This window comes from Rhinolophus sinicus, chromosome 15 (assembly GCF_057876585.1).
Source record: "Rhinolophus sinicus isolate RSI-liver-muscle chromosome 15, RSI-T2T, whole genome shotgun sequence".
Classification (NCBI taxonomy): domain Eukaryota; kingdom Metazoa; phylum Chordata; class Mammalia; order Chiroptera; family Rhinolophidae; genus Rhinolophus; species Rhinolophus sinicus.
Genome location: NC_142515.1, coordinates 22,367,064 through 22,383,977, shown reverse-complemented (window position 1 = coordinate 22,383,977; position 16,914 = coordinate 22,367,064). Strand labels below are relative to the sequence as shown.

The 16,914-nt window shown below is 58.1% G+C and overlaps 1 protein-coding gene across 2 annotated transcripts; it reads right to left on the bottom strand.

Moving 5' to 3' along the window:
• Window positions 1-12: 12 nt before the first annotated feature.
• On the bottom strand, window positions 13-16,722 carry PSD (pleckstrin and Sec7 domain containing). Of its 2 annotated transcripts, XM_019725002.3 has the most exons (19): window positions 16,599-16,722; window positions 16,064-16,185; window positions 14,782-14,840; window positions 12,823-13,553; window positions 12,475-12,577; window positions 11,634-11,994; window positions 10,494-10,934; window positions 9,119-9,313; window positions 8,874-8,954; window positions 8,560-8,672; window positions 7,882-7,940; window positions 7,680-7,769; window positions 4,020-4,063; window positions 2,439-2,629; window positions 2,283-2,353; window positions 2,021-2,178; window positions 1,704-1,848; window positions 1,287-1,430; window positions 13-819 (listed from the first exon to the last, which is right to left on the bottom strand). In XM_019725002.3, the coding sequence occupies exons 4-19, from the start codon at window positions 13,468-13,470 to the stop codon at window positions 589-591; spliced, it is 3,075 nt and encodes a 1,024-aa protein (XP_019580561.3). In that variant the 5' UTR covers window positions 13,471-13,553; window positions 14,782-14,840; window positions 16,064-16,185; window positions 16,599-16,722; the 3' UTR covers window positions 13-588. The 2 variants fall into 2 exon arrangements, with proteins under 2 accessions (XP_019580561.3, XP_019580560.3); XM_019725001.3 differs by lacking the exons at window positions 16,064-16,185; window positions 16,599-16,722 and adding an exon at window positions 15,750-15,842.
• Between the last annotated feature and the right edge of the window lie 192 nt (window positions 16,723-16,914).

Genomic DNA, 16,914 nt, shown 5'->3' with positions numbered 1-16,914 from the left:
GAGGTCCAGCCAGCAAGTCCAGAGCAGTTTTAATGGGGGTGGAGGCTGTACAAAGGGCAGGGCCCACTGAAGGAGGGAAAGCAAGGCCATGCTGCCCCAGCCTATGTATGGGGGCCTGGGCATGGACACCCATCCTCCACCTCTGGAAAGAGAGAGGGTGAGCCCTCAGGGAGGAAGGAGGGAAAACCAGCTCAGCTCCAACTCCTGGCCTCTGTCTGAGCCAGGCCCCAGGATGGAGGGGGATTGCTGGTGTCGGGTGGGGGTGGTCTCAGCAGAAAGCAGAAACGTGGTCAGGCCTCCCCCACAAAAAAAAAGCATCAAAAGTCCAGGGGCCCTGGCCCCTCCCGCCCCAGCCCCCAGTACGAAAAGTGCAAAACATTATCACAAAAAGGGGGTCTCAGAGGGGCCCTTAGCCTGGGCTCCCGAGGCCAGTCCCTAGCCCTGCCCTGCCCCGGACACCGCGTCCGGCGCGGTTGGGCCCTGGGCCGAGGAGCCCTCAGGGGTGGCCCGAGGCCAGCCCGGGCTCAGGCAGGGCCGTGTCATGCAGGCGCCGAGCAGGCACCACCACCCCACACTCCCACCCCCAACTCAGGGCTTCCGCCGCCCACTGCCTGCCCTTGCCCGTGGCTCTGAGCCGTGACACTGAGCCCGGGGCTGGCTGGAGGTGTTGGGCTGCAGGGAGGGACTGGAGTGAGGTGGGGGGACTCCATCCTCTGTGCTCCCTGCCTGGGCCAGTGCTGCCTCTACCGCATCCAGCTCTTCACTGCCTGCCTTCAGCTTGACCCGAAGCAGCGCTGCATATGTGCCATAGCGGGATTTCTGAGGCAGAGGGCAGCGGCTGTGAGCCCACTCTCCACCCTCTGCCCATCCCACCCCTTCTCTACCCCGTCTGGATCAGGGAGGGATGCTGAAGAAGGCTAGGACATGGCAGGTTCTTGCCCATCTCTAAAGCCCCAAGGACTGACATAATCCCCTGGTAGGTTGGTGACTCTCTGGGCTCTCTCAAGACTGCCTATGGTAACAGTCAATGTTTCTTAAGCCTTTACCAGAGTTGGGAAAACTGAGCACTTGACAGCCATCTCACTTCATTACCCTAGTGGGAATCGGATATTCTTCTGATTCCACAGAAGAGGAAACTGAAGCTGAGAAGGATTAAGCAACCTGCCCAACATCACCCAACTGGTCCCGCTCTTAAGAATCCATGCCCATAACCACTAGTCTGAGCCTGTATTTGGGGACACAGAGGTCCTGCTAATAGACAGAGGTGTGCAGGCTGGGAGGCTCACCTCAAAGTCCAGGTAGGCCTCCTTCTGCCGTTGCTCCTCGGCCTCCTTGCCCCGGACTTTTTTGCCCAGTTGAGCAGCCCGGTGCTCCCGCAATTCATTTGCCATGGCCTTCAGCTTGGCCTCGTGGGTCCGCACCTGCTCCTCCTAGAGGCCAGAGGGAACACGATCAGGGTCTCTCGAGCACATACAGAGCCTTTGTGCAAGTTTATCTGAAAGGTGCCCCTTCGTTTGGCTAAACAAACTACCACGTCTGGGTTCACGGCATGGCAAGTGGGGTGGAGGCTGAAACCCAGTTCCCCGAGGCCAGCGTCCTGGTACATTGGCTGTCTACATAACCATACACGGTAACCTTGAATATAGTTGGCCTGGGCCTGCCCCCCTCCGTCCCACTGGCCAGGTGAACAGAGCTGAGGGTACCTGAGAGAGGCGGGTGGCAGCGCTGGGCAGCAGGGGGCGGCTGAACTTCTTCTGGGAACTAACAGCAGCTGGGAAGGGGGGTGCAGAGAACATAGCAGCCACCACATTGATGCGCGTGATCCAGGACTGCATCTGTTCCAAGCTCCTGAGGAGACAGCACAGCCACTCGGGACCTGGGCCCGGGGTTCCTGCCCAGGGGTGCCGGTCCTGGTTCAGGATGTGGCCTGAGAAGGAAAGAGGCAACCCAGGGACAAGGGAGGGGAGCAAGGTGAGAGTTGGAGGAAGGGGTCTGGGCTGGGCAGGAGGAAGGCACTCACGAGGCCTGGAAGAGGAAGATGCGCCAGTCCGCTGTGCGCAGGTAGAAGACGTGGGGTCTCTTGCTGTAGTCGCTGGCACGCGTGGCCAGCGCATGATGGATGCTGATGGCATTCTTAAGCTCTGCCTCTGACAGGGCCTTCCCAGGCTGGTACTCCTCCTGCAGGGGCGCCCATCTTGTCCTGGCCAGTCCCAGCCTGGCCCAGCCCAGCCAACCACACACCTGAGCCAGCTGGGACCCCACCCCTTGGGCTGGCCCCGCACCTTCTGCAGGTAGAGGATCATGCCCTTGAGGATCCCATGGAAATTCTTCCAGCCCCGCTTGCCCCGAGGTGCTGGGGGGAAGAAAGACAAGTCACGGGGGTCCTGGGACAGACCCACTCCCATCCATCCCCCAGACCTTCCCACCAGGCCACATACTCTTCCTGCAGTCAGGGTCTGCGTGAACCTTTCGCACCAGGGCCCCGTGCTTGTAGACAGCAGCCCCAGGCTCAGGAGTCAGGTCCAGGAAAGGGCTGGAGCCGCTGCCACTGCCCCCGCTGACCCTCTTGATGACCTTAGGGTTGGGGTCGGCCAACTCAGACAGAGAGCGTCTCAGTTCCTCCTCGTCTCTGCAGATGTGATCACCTCAGAAGGGGCTGGCCATGGAGCCACTCACCCCCCTTCAATCCTGGCGTCTGCCCACCCAGAAAAGCTCCTCCAGTGTTTGTGGACATGGGGGTAGGGGAACAGCTGCTCTCAGACCAGGTCTCCTCAGCTGTGTCCCCTTGCTCAGATCAGGGCTTCTCGAGGCAGCATTGTTCCTCTCTCAGATTAAAGCTTCCAAGGGTAGGGCCATGTGTGTCCCTTCCTCCCCTCATGTGAAATAGCCCCATCCTCTCCATTTCTGTACACATACCAAACCTCACACCCTTCTCCACCAGGACACACACGTCTGACTCAGCTGTTTCAACCACACCCAGCACCAACTCAGCTTGTTGGCTAAAAGGTGGCAGAAGTACTGCTTCCTAGTGGTCCTCTAGTACACCCTGGTCTGCAGGCTCTGTCAGATGTAAAGTCTGATTCTGTCTGGCCATTCCCTTGCTCAAGAACCTGCAAGTTCCCTATTCCCTCCAACATGGAGCCTATAATACATCCCCGCCAACACTGTCTCTTTCTCCTTCCACTCCATTCCAACCAGGCCTGCCTTCTCTTGGTCTCCCCATGCCACACTCATTTCAGCCACCACATTATTTGCCTCCTAAATATCAACTTCCCCCTTTGACTCCCCAAACAAATGCTTCCCCTCTTCAAGGTTTGCCCCAAGTCCCAATCCTCCAAGAAGCTTTCCCTGATCTTTCCCTCTACCCCAGTCCTGAGCTCTGCCTCCCCTGAAGTCTTCTCTCCTGCCTACTGGGAGCTCCCAGCTAAACTGAGCAGTGACTGAACTCTCAGCAGGTACCAGCAAATATCAGTGATCTATTGACTATTTAGATGAGGGCTCTACCCTCAGACTGGGGTATGCAAGGCTAAAACTGGACCTCCTCCCTCAGATTGCACTCTTCTAAGACTTCACTCTGAGTCTCTCTGTTTCCACTGGAGCTGCCAAGAGTCAACAATGTGGTCCCTTGTTCTGTGACACTCTGGGCTCCTAGGACCTGAGGGGGAGCTCATGCTATTGGTTAGGGCCCTAACTTCAGAGACTTCTGCTTTCCCACTAGGGTTGCCAAGGGACCTCCCCTTTTTGTTTCAGCACCCCTCCTCCTAGGCCAGAGGACAATGGCCACCCCCCAACCCAGCTTGTCATAACAAGCCAGCTAGAGACAAGACACAGAACCCCAAGTCCAGACAGGCATCTCCAAAGAAGGAAGTGAGGCCATCTCACTGCCTCTCATGGCCTCCCCCGCCTCCCCTGCCCCACAGCCCCAGGACTCACAGGGCCCATCTCAGTTCCTTGGCCTCTCCAGGACAACCCTCCCCCATGCCTCATCCCCACCCCCACCACGCAGCCCCAGAACTCACATGGCCCACTGCAATTTTTCATTCTTGATGGAGCTGTACAAGGCCTGGGGAGGGAAGAACAAATCAGGGTGGCATGTGTGTGGGGGGGTGCACCATGTACCCCAATGCCAGAGCTCAGAGCACTCCCTCCCAACCTGATAGAGGAGACAGAATTGGGCAAGGGGGCAACAGGGTGTAATGACCAAGAATACAGGCTCTGGAACAGTTTACGAGGACCCAGGCCCAGCTCTGCCACTTTAGCTGCATGATTTTGAGCAAATATTCATGGGGAAGAACAAATGTAGTAACAAATGTTTAATGAAGGCCAAGCAGCACAGGGCATCCTTGCATATCGTTAATGCACAGTAAATGACAGCTGCTATTATTATCTTTACTGTTGTTATTGTTAGGGGTCATCCTGCTCAGATCCTGGGAGGGAGCAGCACAGCTCTGGAGGGAATGGAAAAATGCAGCCAAAGAATCTCTCCTTTTCTCAACCATGTGCTTTGAGCCTGTTTCCACAGGATAAACCCACACAGAGCACATGGAGAAACTGAGACCCAGGAAAGGGGACTCACCCTGTCACTTCCTTCTTTGGCTAATAGAGAACTTACTCTCCTGGCTCCCAATCCCAAGACAAGGTGAGAACCTTCCCCCAACCCAGACTGCCCGCCAAGCCAAATGCCAGGTTGGTCCACCACCCCCTACTCCCGCTCACTCGCACACTTCATGTTACTGGGGAGTGAACACTAGTCTAAAAGGCAGTAGTTCTAGCTTCCAAACCATGTATACCCCAAACTCCCTGTGAGCTCCTGAACCAGTCACTTCCCCTCTGTACAGTTGGTCTGGGGGACCTGTGGGGACCTTGGGGCGGTCAGAGGAGAGAATGGGGTTCAGGAGTAGTGTAGGGGACCCCTCTTCTTGGGAGTGGCCTGCAATATGGGTCCACATTAGTGCCTCCCACTGTGGGGGCGCTTCCAACAGCCTGTCTGTGAGTGGGTGTGTCCCCAGCATGTGCGTGTTAGGCTAAGCGTGGCGTGTCATGCTGTCTGCGTGTGAGCTGGGTGCAGTGGTGACGTCGGTGCCTTCTCCGTGATGGGACACAGCCCCCACCCCAACACACCAGTCTCAGACACTCTCACTGCCCACTGCCATGCCAAGCATATCCAGTCAAGGGTTGAGTACACCCTCCCGCAGCCACCCTACACGCAGCACAACCCAAGCTTATGTACACATTACCGTCCCAGCACACACCCAGCCCAAACCCAGCATAGCCTGGACCCTAAACCCTTACTCCAACTCTCTAGCCAGAGGTTGAAGTGGACAATGACAATCAACCTGCAATCCTTGTCTCCAGCCTTCCAGTTCATCCCCTGCCCCTTTTGGCCCCCAACCATGTCTTCCTTCCAAAGTCTTAAACCCCATCCGCGAGACCCACGTCATGCCCACATCTAGAAGACCCAAAGACCGTTTAGTTTGAGATGCCCAGCTGGATCCAAGAGTCTCTGCCCTTCCCCCTCCAGTCCATGCCCACCCCATAGGCTACGTCCCTGCTGTGCTCTCCCTTAGCCCCACCGATGTCCCCCTCATCTCGTGCCGCCTTCGCTGCCTGCCTCCAGCCGCCCCCCTCAGCCTCACCTCCCTCGGCAACCCCCCCTCGGTCGCCCCCTAGCCTGGCGTGGGCCGCCGCCCCAACGCCCTCACCGCCTTTTTCTTCTTGCGGCTCTGCAGGCGGCTGACCACCAGGTCGGTGTAGAGCACGGGCTTGAGACTACGCGAGCGCTGCGGCCAGCCGTAGCACAGGGTCTCGGCGCCGCGGTGGGTGCGCCCGTAACGCACAGAGCACAGCGAGCGCGAGCGCAGCCGCCCGGCGCTGCTGTGGATGCTGTTGACGCCAATCATGCTGGCCAGGCCGGCGCGCCGCGGCCCCCAGCCATGCCCCCGCCCACCCTCGGCCCCTGACGGCCCCGACAGCCCGCGGACGGCTCCCTCGACAGCGGGCGCGAGCAGCCCGGCCCGGCTCGAGCCCGGCCGGCTCCCACCGACGCAGGAACGCGCAGTGGCTGTGGCGGCGCTGTAGGCTCTGCAGTTCGGTGAGCGGGAGGGGGGCTCCGACGGGGAGGGGAGGGCGGGGACGGCGCAAAATGGAGGCGTTGGACTGAAAGGGGGGCCCGCGGTGCGCAGCCATGAGGGAGGGACCTGGCAGGGCCACTGGGGGACACCTGCGAAGGGGCAGGCTGCTCCTCTGGGGACGCTGGGGGGGGGGGGGGGGTGTGCAGGGAGCCCCTGAGCCCGAGGCCGTGAAGGTGGGCGGACCCTGTGGGGTCTAGAGCTCTCTCCAGGCACGTCAGAGTTGGGGGTGGGGAGTGAGAGGAGAGGTCGGAACGCCTCCTGCTGGCCCTTTTGTCCCAGCATGGAGGGGCCACGGCGGCGCAGGATGGAGGCAGCCTTGGAATCGCACTGGCCTCGTCCAACTCACCAAGCCGCATATACCTCGAACACCCGTGTGTATACCCAACTCATGTACACACACCCCAGTTTACGGGCATATATCCCAACTAACCAGATGCACCAGTTCACATTTACCACAACTCACGGACACTACAGATTCAGATGCACACCTCAAAATTTAGTCTTTAACGCATAAACATACCTTCTACACATGGACATGTGTCGTAAATCAGCCAATTCACAGATGTACACCCCAACAAAAGTAAACACCCAACCTACACCCCCTCAAATACACACTCTAAATCATAAGCCCTAAAGCACAAAACACCCCAAGTCAGACAAAGCCCCTTCATTCACTGATACCCTAAATCATATATATATATACACACATATACACATATATACACCTCAACTCAAGCTTACCCCAACTCGAAATGGACATCCCCACTTACAGTCTCAAACTCAGAAACCCAACACAGCCTAAGGTCACAGACAATCCCAAGGACACTCCTATGCAGTCACATTTATGTGGTGGCCCAGAGACCCTTTTGCCAACCCTGGTGGTTTCAAGTTAATCCAGGCCTCCCAGGATGAAACACCACTCATCAGGGAGAGGAGTGAACCCATGCGACCAGGATGCCCCTTTCTCCTCCCATCCGGACCAGCTCCTGGGTAGCTAACCCTTCAAGTGCTGGCGCCAGGGCATGAGAACCAGAAACGAAGTATCTAGTTTCAGTTTGGCACTAACTCGTCACCAGACTTTGGAAAAGCCTTTGTCCCTCTCAGGCCCCTCTACCTCCGGGTGCCTCCAGCGCAGTGGTACCAGGATGGCCTTTGTGACTGTTTGCCCTGTGGCAGGGGAATGAAGGGGTGGAGGGAAGCGGTGTACCTGTGCCCCCCACTTCCATGCAGGCGGTCCCTCCCATCCTCAGTGAACACTGGAGGGGCACTGATGAAGGCAAATATGGGGTCCAGGGCCTCCTGATCACGTGTTTTAGAGCGCCGCCTCCCCTCCCCCGCAGCGCACAGCCACCACTGCACGCCCGTGCGCATGTACTGAGAGCCAGAGTGTGGGGCTGGAGGGAGGGGGTTGGTCCCCAGGCTGAGTCACAAGAGTCCAGGCAACAGTGGCAGGAGGCTGGTAGGCCCCTCACCTCACTTCCCTCGGACGGTGCTAACAGGTCCCCTATCCCTCCCCTCCAGCAACCTGTACCTGCCCCGCCCCCCCACCTTGAGCAGCTCCCTGGGGAAGTCGCCGCCTTCATTGAGGCCCTCCAAGTTCCCGATGAAGTCTCCACAGGTCATGCGCTTCCCAATGTTCTAAGGGAGGGAACAGAGGCCGGTGAACTTGGGCGTCCCGTTGTCTCCCAGGATTTAAAATCTCCAGTCCGGGGTCGGTTCTCCGGGTCCCCTCCCACCAGACCCCACTCACGTGGCCGTGGAGATCGGTGTTGAGTAGCATGAGGGCGCAGGTCAGTGTGTGGGCACCATCTGCGGGAGAGTTGATATTCAGCTTCAGCCACCTCCCAGGGACTCTTCCCACAGCTCTCTTCCCCAGCCTTCCAGCTCATCCCCTGCCCCTTTTCAGGACCCTCTTTGGCCCACAACCACTCTTTTGTAAGTCCTGGACCCTATTAGGGAACCCCCCCCCCGAAAAAGTCTCTCCTCCAGCAGATCCCTCAGAAGGGACCTCACCCTCCTCTCAGGTCACCCTGCCTACCTCCCTAAGGTGCTGGAGGCTGCTTGCCGCCCAACACCCACATGCCTCTGTGTCTCTGCACTAAACACAAGTGGGTCCCACACAACTATGCAGCCCAGTGCAGCCACTCAAGCCAAGCACTGTCTTGTACACACATGTGAACAATGGCATGCAAACCCACGTGCCACCTACCTCTTCACAACACACACTAGACTCTAACAATATGCCTGCCCACATGCACAGCTCCATATCCGTGCAGCCATATCAGCGCTGTCCGCTCACATGCATGCTGACATGCCTATAGTCTTGTGCATTGGTTCACTCCTGCACACACTCATGCTCCTATGCTCACTCCCAGTGCACATCTGCCTCAGTGACCAGCCAGGAAAGCCCTGCTCCTGGCCTCCTCACCCTCTGAGGACAGGGCTCCGGGATTGCACTGGAAGTATCTCTGGGAGAAGTGGGCCAGCACACGCTCCCGTTCCTGGGTCTCACCCATTAAGGCCAGCTCCTTCAGAAACACCCTAGGGAGGAGGAAGAGGGAGCATGTTACCCTTACCCAAGTTTCTCTTACCAGGCAGCCCTGGTTCTTGGCCATGCTGAGCCAGCTTAGAAAGGGTGACGTCCGGGCAGCTTAGGGGAGGCACAGACTGAAGAGGCATAGCTGAGGCCCTGCATACCAGGCCTGGGGAGTGGGGGCTGCCCTCAGAGGGCTCAGCACCCACCTGAGAGCTTGGTCCAGAGTCATGCCCGTGAAGACAAAGAACTTGAGGTACTCGCCAGCCACGAGTTTGCTGAAGTCATTGCTGTGGGCAGGGCAGAGAGACAGGTGGAGTCTCAAGGGGAAGTGTCAAGGGGCCAGGTGGGGGTTACCTAGAGACCTGGGAGCATTAGATAGAGGGGATGTAGAGGTGCTGCCCACAGGATGCATCCCCCGACCCCCTTCTCAATCCCAGCCCAGTGGCTTTACTTCTTGCCCAGATGCCGGGCCACATCAGCCTTCCTGAAGCCGTCCAGCCGGTACAGCCTCTTAGCTAGGCGCTGCGCGGCTTCCAGGTCTGCTTTCTGCCCGTTGGACAAGGTGTCCGTGCTTCCCAGAGCCAGCCGCTCTGTGCTGTCCAGCTCTGAGTCTGAATCGGACACCAACTGGCTCAGGGGTGGTTCACTGCCGGGAGAGAACACCAGCTCAGAGGTGGGGCAGGCTCTCAGGGGCCATCCAGAGCCTTCCTCTGCCTCCGGACACTGAAGGCAGAGAAAGGGTGACTGGGACATGGGGAAGGCATTTTCTTTTCTCCAGCGGAGATTGTACAGATTCCCTCCATCACCCTACTCCATCATTACCACCTCTCTGTGGAAGTCCTGCCTCAAGTCGAACCCACATCCATCTTACTGCTGTGGGAGTTCTGGCTGCTTCCCCAAAGCTCCCTAACTTTACTATTAGACATAGATCCCCCATCCCCACACTGGCCCTACCCAGAATATAGTCTATCTCTGAGAGAGATAGAAGGCAAATGTGGCACAGATAGGCTGTCAGGGAGAAACAGTAGCCAGTCAAAGAATTGAGGGCAGCAGGGACACCTTCCCGCTCCTATGTCTTTCCTCCTCACAACGCCTTTTAGGGAGAGGAGCCTCCTCCTTGATCTTTCTCTTTTACCCACAAAGAAGCAGGCTCTGGGGTAGAGGGTACCAGGGTCAGGGTGCAACCCCTCATCCCCTATCTCCTCCACTCCTTCCCTTCCCACCCCAGCTGCTCTACTCGCAAAGCCACCTGTCACCCAGAGACAGAGGCCGGAAACTCCTGGTTGCTAGGCAACCATCTCCCTGGCCACCCCCTCATGTTGCCATGGCTTCCATGACTGAGAGGGTAGCTGGCAGAGGGGAGAGCAGAAAGGTTAGACTGGTGAATGGACTTCCTGGAGAAGGGTGAGACTCCTGACTGGAGGGGGGAGGCGACATGGGAGGGAAGGGAGGCGATGGGAGAGGCTGGTGGCTGCATCTTTGGCAGTAGCCCTCAGGCTGGGTGGGGATAAGGTCACAAGAATTCTAAGCAGTTTGGAGGCTCTGTCTGGGGAGGAAAGAGCCCTCCTGGAGAGAGAGGCGGGTTTTCTCTGGGCACCCTTCAATCCTGAGTCATGGTTTCTCAAGTCACTGGATCTGAGACCAAGGAGGTTGGCTGTGAAGGGGAGTAGTCCTCCAAACGGGAAAACAGGCATCTGTATTCCCTAACCATCCCTATCAAGGGTCAGGAATATAAACCACAGCTTCACACTCAGGCTCTGTCCCTTGAAGCAGCTGTTCCTAGGGCCCTGGGGTCTCGGGTCTGAGAAACCAAAGGAATTACTCACCTGCCCAGAGGTGCCACCCCCAGCCCAAAGCTGTCCTCTGAGCGGCAAGGACTAGGGGGCTCCCTCCCTGGGGCTTGCTTGGCTGCAGACTCTGCCTCCTCTTCCTCCCCTCTCTGTGTCCAAGGCCCATCAGCAGCAGAACTGGTACCAGAATCGGGTTCAAGAGGGGCAAGTGGGGCAGGATCAGGTGGGTCAGGCCGGGGGGCAGGGGGTTGGGGAGGCAGCTCAAAGGTGAAGAAGGGGCTCTGGGTTGGGCCTGGTGAGGCCAGGGCTTCCAGTGAGGCAAGGCTGGTGTAGGAGGTGCCCTTCGCCCGGTGTGACTCCAAGATGGCTTCAAACACACAACTGAAAGAGTCAGGCCCATCAGCTGAGGGGCTGGTCCCAGGTAGAAAGGGCACAGGTGACTTGAGAGGCCCAGGGTGAGACATCCGGGTGCCTGGCCTGCGGGGCAGGGAGAATCTCTGATCAGGGGCCCAGAGGACAGCTTTCAGGTAGCATTTCATTGAACTTTCATACAGATTCTGTGAAGGGGATTATCATTTCCTTTTCACAGGCCCCCAACCCCCTAAAAAAAGCCATCTGGGTAGAGGGTCCCCACAATAGGTTCTCCATGCTACTCAGTGCCCCTCCCAATCCCCTTCCTCTCTCCCTCCCTGCTAATCTCCCTTTCTCCCCCTTCTGCCTGATCCTCTCCCCTCCTGCCATCCCATTTCTATTTCTGGCAACATCTTAGGAGAGGAAGATGAGACTCCAAGCTGCAGGAGGGTGTGAGACAGAAAGTCCCCACAATCCTCACTCTCCCGCCAAGAGCTAGGCTCTGGATTGATGCTCCCACAGCCCCGAGCTTGATTCCAGTCTCTGGCCTCTTGCTCTGACCTGTTCTTCCATAGAACCCCTTTCCTCCTCTATCCTGGCTGCCCCCTACACTCCTTGGGTTCTTGCTGATACCCCCCCATACCCTCCGTTTTCTGCCAGGCCTCTGTCCAGAATCTCCTGCCACACTGCCCTGTTGCTACCACGCGCTTGGTCCTGACCCTCCTAGCCCCACCCTCATCTCTGTTCCAGTCCCTTTGACCCCAGCCCTGCCTCTGGGTCAGTGGGAAGAAACAAGCCACTTTTCTCTCCCACTACCCCACTCACCGGGCCCCCTCTGAGGCCTCAAACACCTCGTCGTCCACATCTTCTTCCCCACCTGCCTCATCCTCATCCTCATCGCCACTGCCCAGACTGGACCGAGGGCCGAGGCATGGGCTAGGACGTGGGGCAGGAGGGCGGGCAGTGCCAGGCGGGCCCTCAGAGCTGGGCTGACTCTCGATGGCCGAGTCAGCCTCTTCCCGCTCAGCCAGCACTTCATCGATGTCAGTTTCACGGTAGCACCTCAGGGGCACTGTGTCCAGGTCCGTCTCGGAGTACTTGGCTGCTCGCCCCACAGCCACCCCAGAGCCCTGCCCTGTCCCCACCCCCAGTGGAGATGGGGGGGCCTGCTCTGGGGGCTTAGCACCTGCAGTGTGCACAGGCATCCCGGTCAGAAGGGAATCCAGGTCAGCTTCCTGTCCTGACTGTTCTAGGCAGGAACTCTCCCCCCACTGCCTAGTATTGGCAGGGAAGTTCTTTCACTGTCTAACCACCATTCTTCCTGCTACAAACTCAGCTTGTTCCTGGTGCCAGTGGAGCTCATTTCAAATCAAGTTCTTGTGAAACAATTGTGAGGGGCCTAAGGGAACCAGCCTCTTTTCTACTCCAAGGACTGACCCTTGATATCCTGCCATCCCCTCCCTCCACTACCCAGCTTCCTGCAGGTATCAACCCAGGCGCCATTCTCCAAGCCCCCACCCTAACACAGATGGAAAAACTGAGGCCTGGAGAGGCATTTGCTGACTCAGGAGCCCAGGAAAGGATTGGGGCAGTTAAACCTCCCTACCATACCTCAGCTACAGTGAAGGCCCTGTCCTGTTCGCCTTGCCTCAGTCCCACGCCTTACCTGAGCTGGGGGGGTCCAAGGAGCCATAGAAGAATTCCCATTTGGCTCGAGCGATTCTCTGGGCATGAGAGGAGACTTCCCGGGGTGAGGACCAGGTGTCCCCCTAAGCCACGGAGGGAGAGATAGACACAAGCACCCAGAGATAAAGCCAGACATACAAAGACACAAGAATATGGGACACAGAAAGAAAAACACACAGGGACAAGCACAGAGGTCAAAAACGAGGCAGACTTAGGTTAGACTGAAGGATTCAGATTGAATAGTTCACAGGTCCAAAACCACCAAGGGGCCAAGTCTTGCCCCTTTGCTGGGACTCTGGAGTTTCAGGGAGCCCAAGAGGTCGCATACCTGGTTCAGGAGTCCAGTGTCAGTAGGTCCTCGGAATAGTGTGGCCAGGTGCTCAGAGGTCCCCTCCAGCCCATTGGGGAGAGAGGAATAAAGGCCATCTGCCCCAACCTGAGGTTGGGCTGGTGGCCCATGTAAAAGGCCTTGGCTGCCTGGCCGAACTGAGCCTCCTCCTGCTGGGAGTGGGTCTGAAGTAGACGCCTCCAGTCTCAACTTCCGATTGGACCCAGGCCCAAGGGCTGGGGTGGGCTTGGGAGGAGAGACCCCACCCAGGTCCCAGCTCCGACTCAAACCTCCGGGAGCAGGTAGCCCATTCAGTGGCCTTACTCTGGCCTTCTCCACGAAGCGGAATATGACCACAGAGCTCCGGGCCCCTGGAGGGGGCTGCCCAGTGGGTGAAGAGGGTGCCCAGGGTGGGGGAGCAACACGGGGTGAGGGGGGGGCACGCAGGGGCGTACAGGGTGCTGTCACACGTCCCAGTTCCCGGCCTCGGGGACCTGCCACCCGCCGTAGCAGGGAGCCTGTGCTGCCATACATGCTGGCTGGGGGGCTCTGGGGCACAGGGCCTTCGGGGAGCCATCGGCGGGGGCATCGTGGCGGGGAGATGGCACAGTCGCCTTCCGAGCAGAAGCGCATGGCACCCTGGGCCATGCTGGGGCCGGGGGTCAGGCTGGGGGGGCAGGGATGGCAAGGCCAGGCGGGGAGTGAGGTGGCAGCATGCTCTTCAGACAGGTCTGCAAGAGAGGAAGGGGAGCAGGGAGTGAACTGCTAGGGAGTTGGATGGGCAGGAGAGCAGAGCCGGAAGGGAAAACCAGCTGGGGGTGTTGAGCACTAGGGGACTAGCCCACTCTGAGAATATGGCATCATTGATACCACCCCTGGGGGTGATCAGGTCTCCTGCTTAAGCTACTTTCATGGAGGCCTGAGGAGAAAAGAACTGTCCCCTCTAACAGGACCCTGGATCCTCTCCTTCTGCCTGGGGACCCTGAGCATCGCCCCGGGAGGACAGAGGAAGCGATTTCAGAAGTTGAGTGAGCCCAGAGTCCCTGTGGCATTTTGGAGTTACTTTTGGTGGAGGAGGGGGAAGGCTAGTACCCCGCCCTCTGGACCAAGAGTGTCAGCCATCCATCACTATCATACAGCCATGAGTCCCCCACAGTCCTTCCCTTGGAGGCCCCAATTCAGGCCTCCTGGAAGGAGAGGAAAGAAGAATTATATAGGGACCGTGAGGAGCTCAGAGGCATAGGGTGAAGAGGAGGAAAAAGGCCTGAACAGAGGTCACTACCCCTAATACATACATGCTGAATAGGAAAGGGACACTCTTGTTCTCCATACAGGTACACATAATCACGCACACACACATGCTTAGGGACAAATATGTCAGTACACACTTAAACATATTCACAGGTTACACCTTCCAGCGCACACAGACACAGGCACACACACACATTGCTCAAAGACACACCCTCATACACTCTCATAGTCATAACAAATATGCCTGTAATGGAAAGGCACATGCTTGTTTTACACACACACTGTCATCAAACAGGAACACACAAAGAGATACCCAAATATACACACAAGCCTTCATTCTCTCATGCACAGACACACAGGCATATCAGATACAGAGACCTACTGGTAACAATCACACACAAACACAGATGCACATTTACACACATACTTAAGCAGGGACACACACCCTTTCCCCCAACCCCCACCAGTCTCTGGCCTCTGGAGGGGGAAGCTGCTCGAGACCACTCTCCTCCTCTTCCCCTCCCCCCGCCAAGGGTATGACAGATCTTGCCCAGCCCAGGAGGGACCATAAAGGGGTAAAGGGGCTTCTGGTGGCAATGCAGGGTAGGGGCAGAGGTCAGGAGCAGCAACCCAGACAGGTTCCTGAAGCTTAATTGGGGCCCAGCGTATCCCCAGTGCAGCCCGGACTCGAGCCGCCTCAGTACTCACCGCTGCTCGCCTGGAGCTGGGGCCGAGGAGAGGCAAAGGAGAGGCTGGGCCAGGCTCAGCTGTGAAGGCAGCGCGGCTCCCGCTTGCTCCCGCTTTCTCCAGGCCCGCCCGCCTCTGAGTCCCTCCTCCTCCCCCCTACGCGCGGCTCCCGCAGAGCTAATCCCACCCCCACCCCCCCACCCCCGGCCTCTCCCAGGGCCCTGGGCCCCGGAGGCTGCCCCCCCTCTCGACGTTAGGTCCCCGCTGGGCTCTCGCGCCAACCTGAGACCTGCCTCTGACGAAGGGGAGGATACATGGATCCCCTGATTATGTTCCCAAGATCTTCACGTGCCCCACCCCAATCGTGTCCACGTCCCGTGTCCACGTCCCTTTCGCCCACCGCCCCGTGAGCCACACACAGGACCCAGTTGCTCACGCGTGTCCCACTGCAGACCCCACGCGTGTCCCTAGGAGGTTGCCACATGACCTGTTACATGCCACAACGCGCTCCCGCCCCCACGAGCACACGGCCGCGCCAAGCACACGGTATGGGTGTAGACCGGACCCATCCCCTAAATCCAGAAGACCATCAATTTATGGGAGAGAGATTTAGGGAACACTGCCTCAAACCCTCCAGGTTCTGAGTCTTGGACCCAGGACACTCAAACCTGACCATAGGTGGGATATTAGTCAGACTTCAGGAAGAACTTCCTTGCTGCCTGAGTTAGGTGTCCCGCCCGTCTGAGGGTAAGAGGTTAAGCGGGATGAGGCTGGGACTGAAGGAAGTGGGGGACAGGCAACCCTTGTGCCCTTGGCCAAGGTAAAAGGGGGCCCGATTATTTTAAGAAAGCGCCGCTAGAGTCACTATGGCAACTGCTCTCCTTGGGAAAGCTATGGCAAGCAGATGGTGACCTCGGAAGGAAGAAGGGGTCTGGTCGGGGGGAGAGGGGGCGCGAGGTACGTGCGAGGCGGGGGCGCACGGGGCTCACCGCGGGGAGGGGCGGCGCGGGCTCCGCGTGGTGCTGAAGGGGACAGCGCCAGATTTGTCGCACTGCGCAGGCGCAGAGGCGCTAACAAAGCGGGGAGGGGGAGAAGGCGCGCGGCCCGAGGTGGTGCGCGCCCATGTGGCTGTTAGCAGAGGTCGATCCTTCCAGCTATCCCTTCCCCTAGCAGGCTGAGGAAGAAGGAGCAAGTCCCTAAACCAAGTTGACCCTCTTTGGTCCTTCCTTGCTGCTGGTTTCTCTCTTCTCGCTGTATTGGGGCACGGGGGAATTTGGAAAGAATTCTGGGAAAACCAGGATACCTGAGTTCTCTATCCCGACTCGCTTGACCCTGGACAAGGCGCTTCCTCTCCAGGGTTTTTATTTCATCTGTAAAGTGGAGTGACAGCACAGACCTGCCCACCTTGCAGAGGTGCCGGAAGCCCTGATAATGAATGGGAAACAGTTTTCGTTATGAAGAGGCAGGTGAAGCGGTTGCACCAAGGGAGAGCTCAACCTTGCTGGGAGCCAGCTTTCTGCGACAGCAGTAGCTCTAGGCATCCTTCACACCCTGGCCACCAATGGATGGGGAAAGCACTGCTCTAGGGGTTCCTCCCCCGGATTGGACCCAGGAACCAAGACCTGGGCACGCGGTGAGAGGGCGACGCAGAATCTGCGCTCAGAGCTTTGGGGTGTCTCTGCCCCAGGGTGGCCCAGAACCAGACCCCACAACTAAACCCCCAGGCCGACCGAGAAGCAGTACTCCTGGAAGGCTGAGCATGCATTCTTTTCTGGACTCTAGACCTCCTGGGGAAGGAAAGAAACCCGGCTGGAGATACAGCCCTTAGGGCCCCCTACGTTTCTACCCGCAAGGTGTAAATCCGTTCCAAATCATCCGGGAGCGGGAGGGGCTGGATAGCTCTGTACTTCACAATTAACTAGGAATGGGAGGTTTGGGCAAGTTTGCTTGATGAAGTAAGAAAAATTGCAGCTTCGCCCATTCAATTCATTCAACAATTAATCGAGCACCTACTACGTGCCAGACAGTAAGAGCCTGGATAGTTCTCCCCTTTTTTCAAAGTCAGTAAAAGCGACCAGAGGACAGAGGGGTAGGCCCAGAACCTTGGAGTCCTAGCTCCGCCCCTTCTGCGTTTGGCCTTGCCTGCTCCTCCCA

What these genes read in the sequence shown, in the direction of transcription:
- PSD (XM_019725002.3), bottom strand. Translation starts at nt 13,470, where the DNA reads ATGGCCCAGGGTGCCATGCGCTTCTGCTCGGAAGGCGACTGTGCCATC. An exon ending in ACACCGATCTCCACGGCCAC is followed by an intron (nt 7,770 to 7,881) that starts GTGAGTGGGGTC and finishes TCCCTCCCTTAG; the next exon opens with AACATTGGGAAGCGCATGAC. An exon ending in AGACCCTGACTGCAGGAAGA is followed by an intron (nt 2,354 to 2,438) that starts GTATGTGGCCTG and finishes TCTTCCCCCCAG; the next exon opens with CACCTCGGGGCAAGCGGGGC.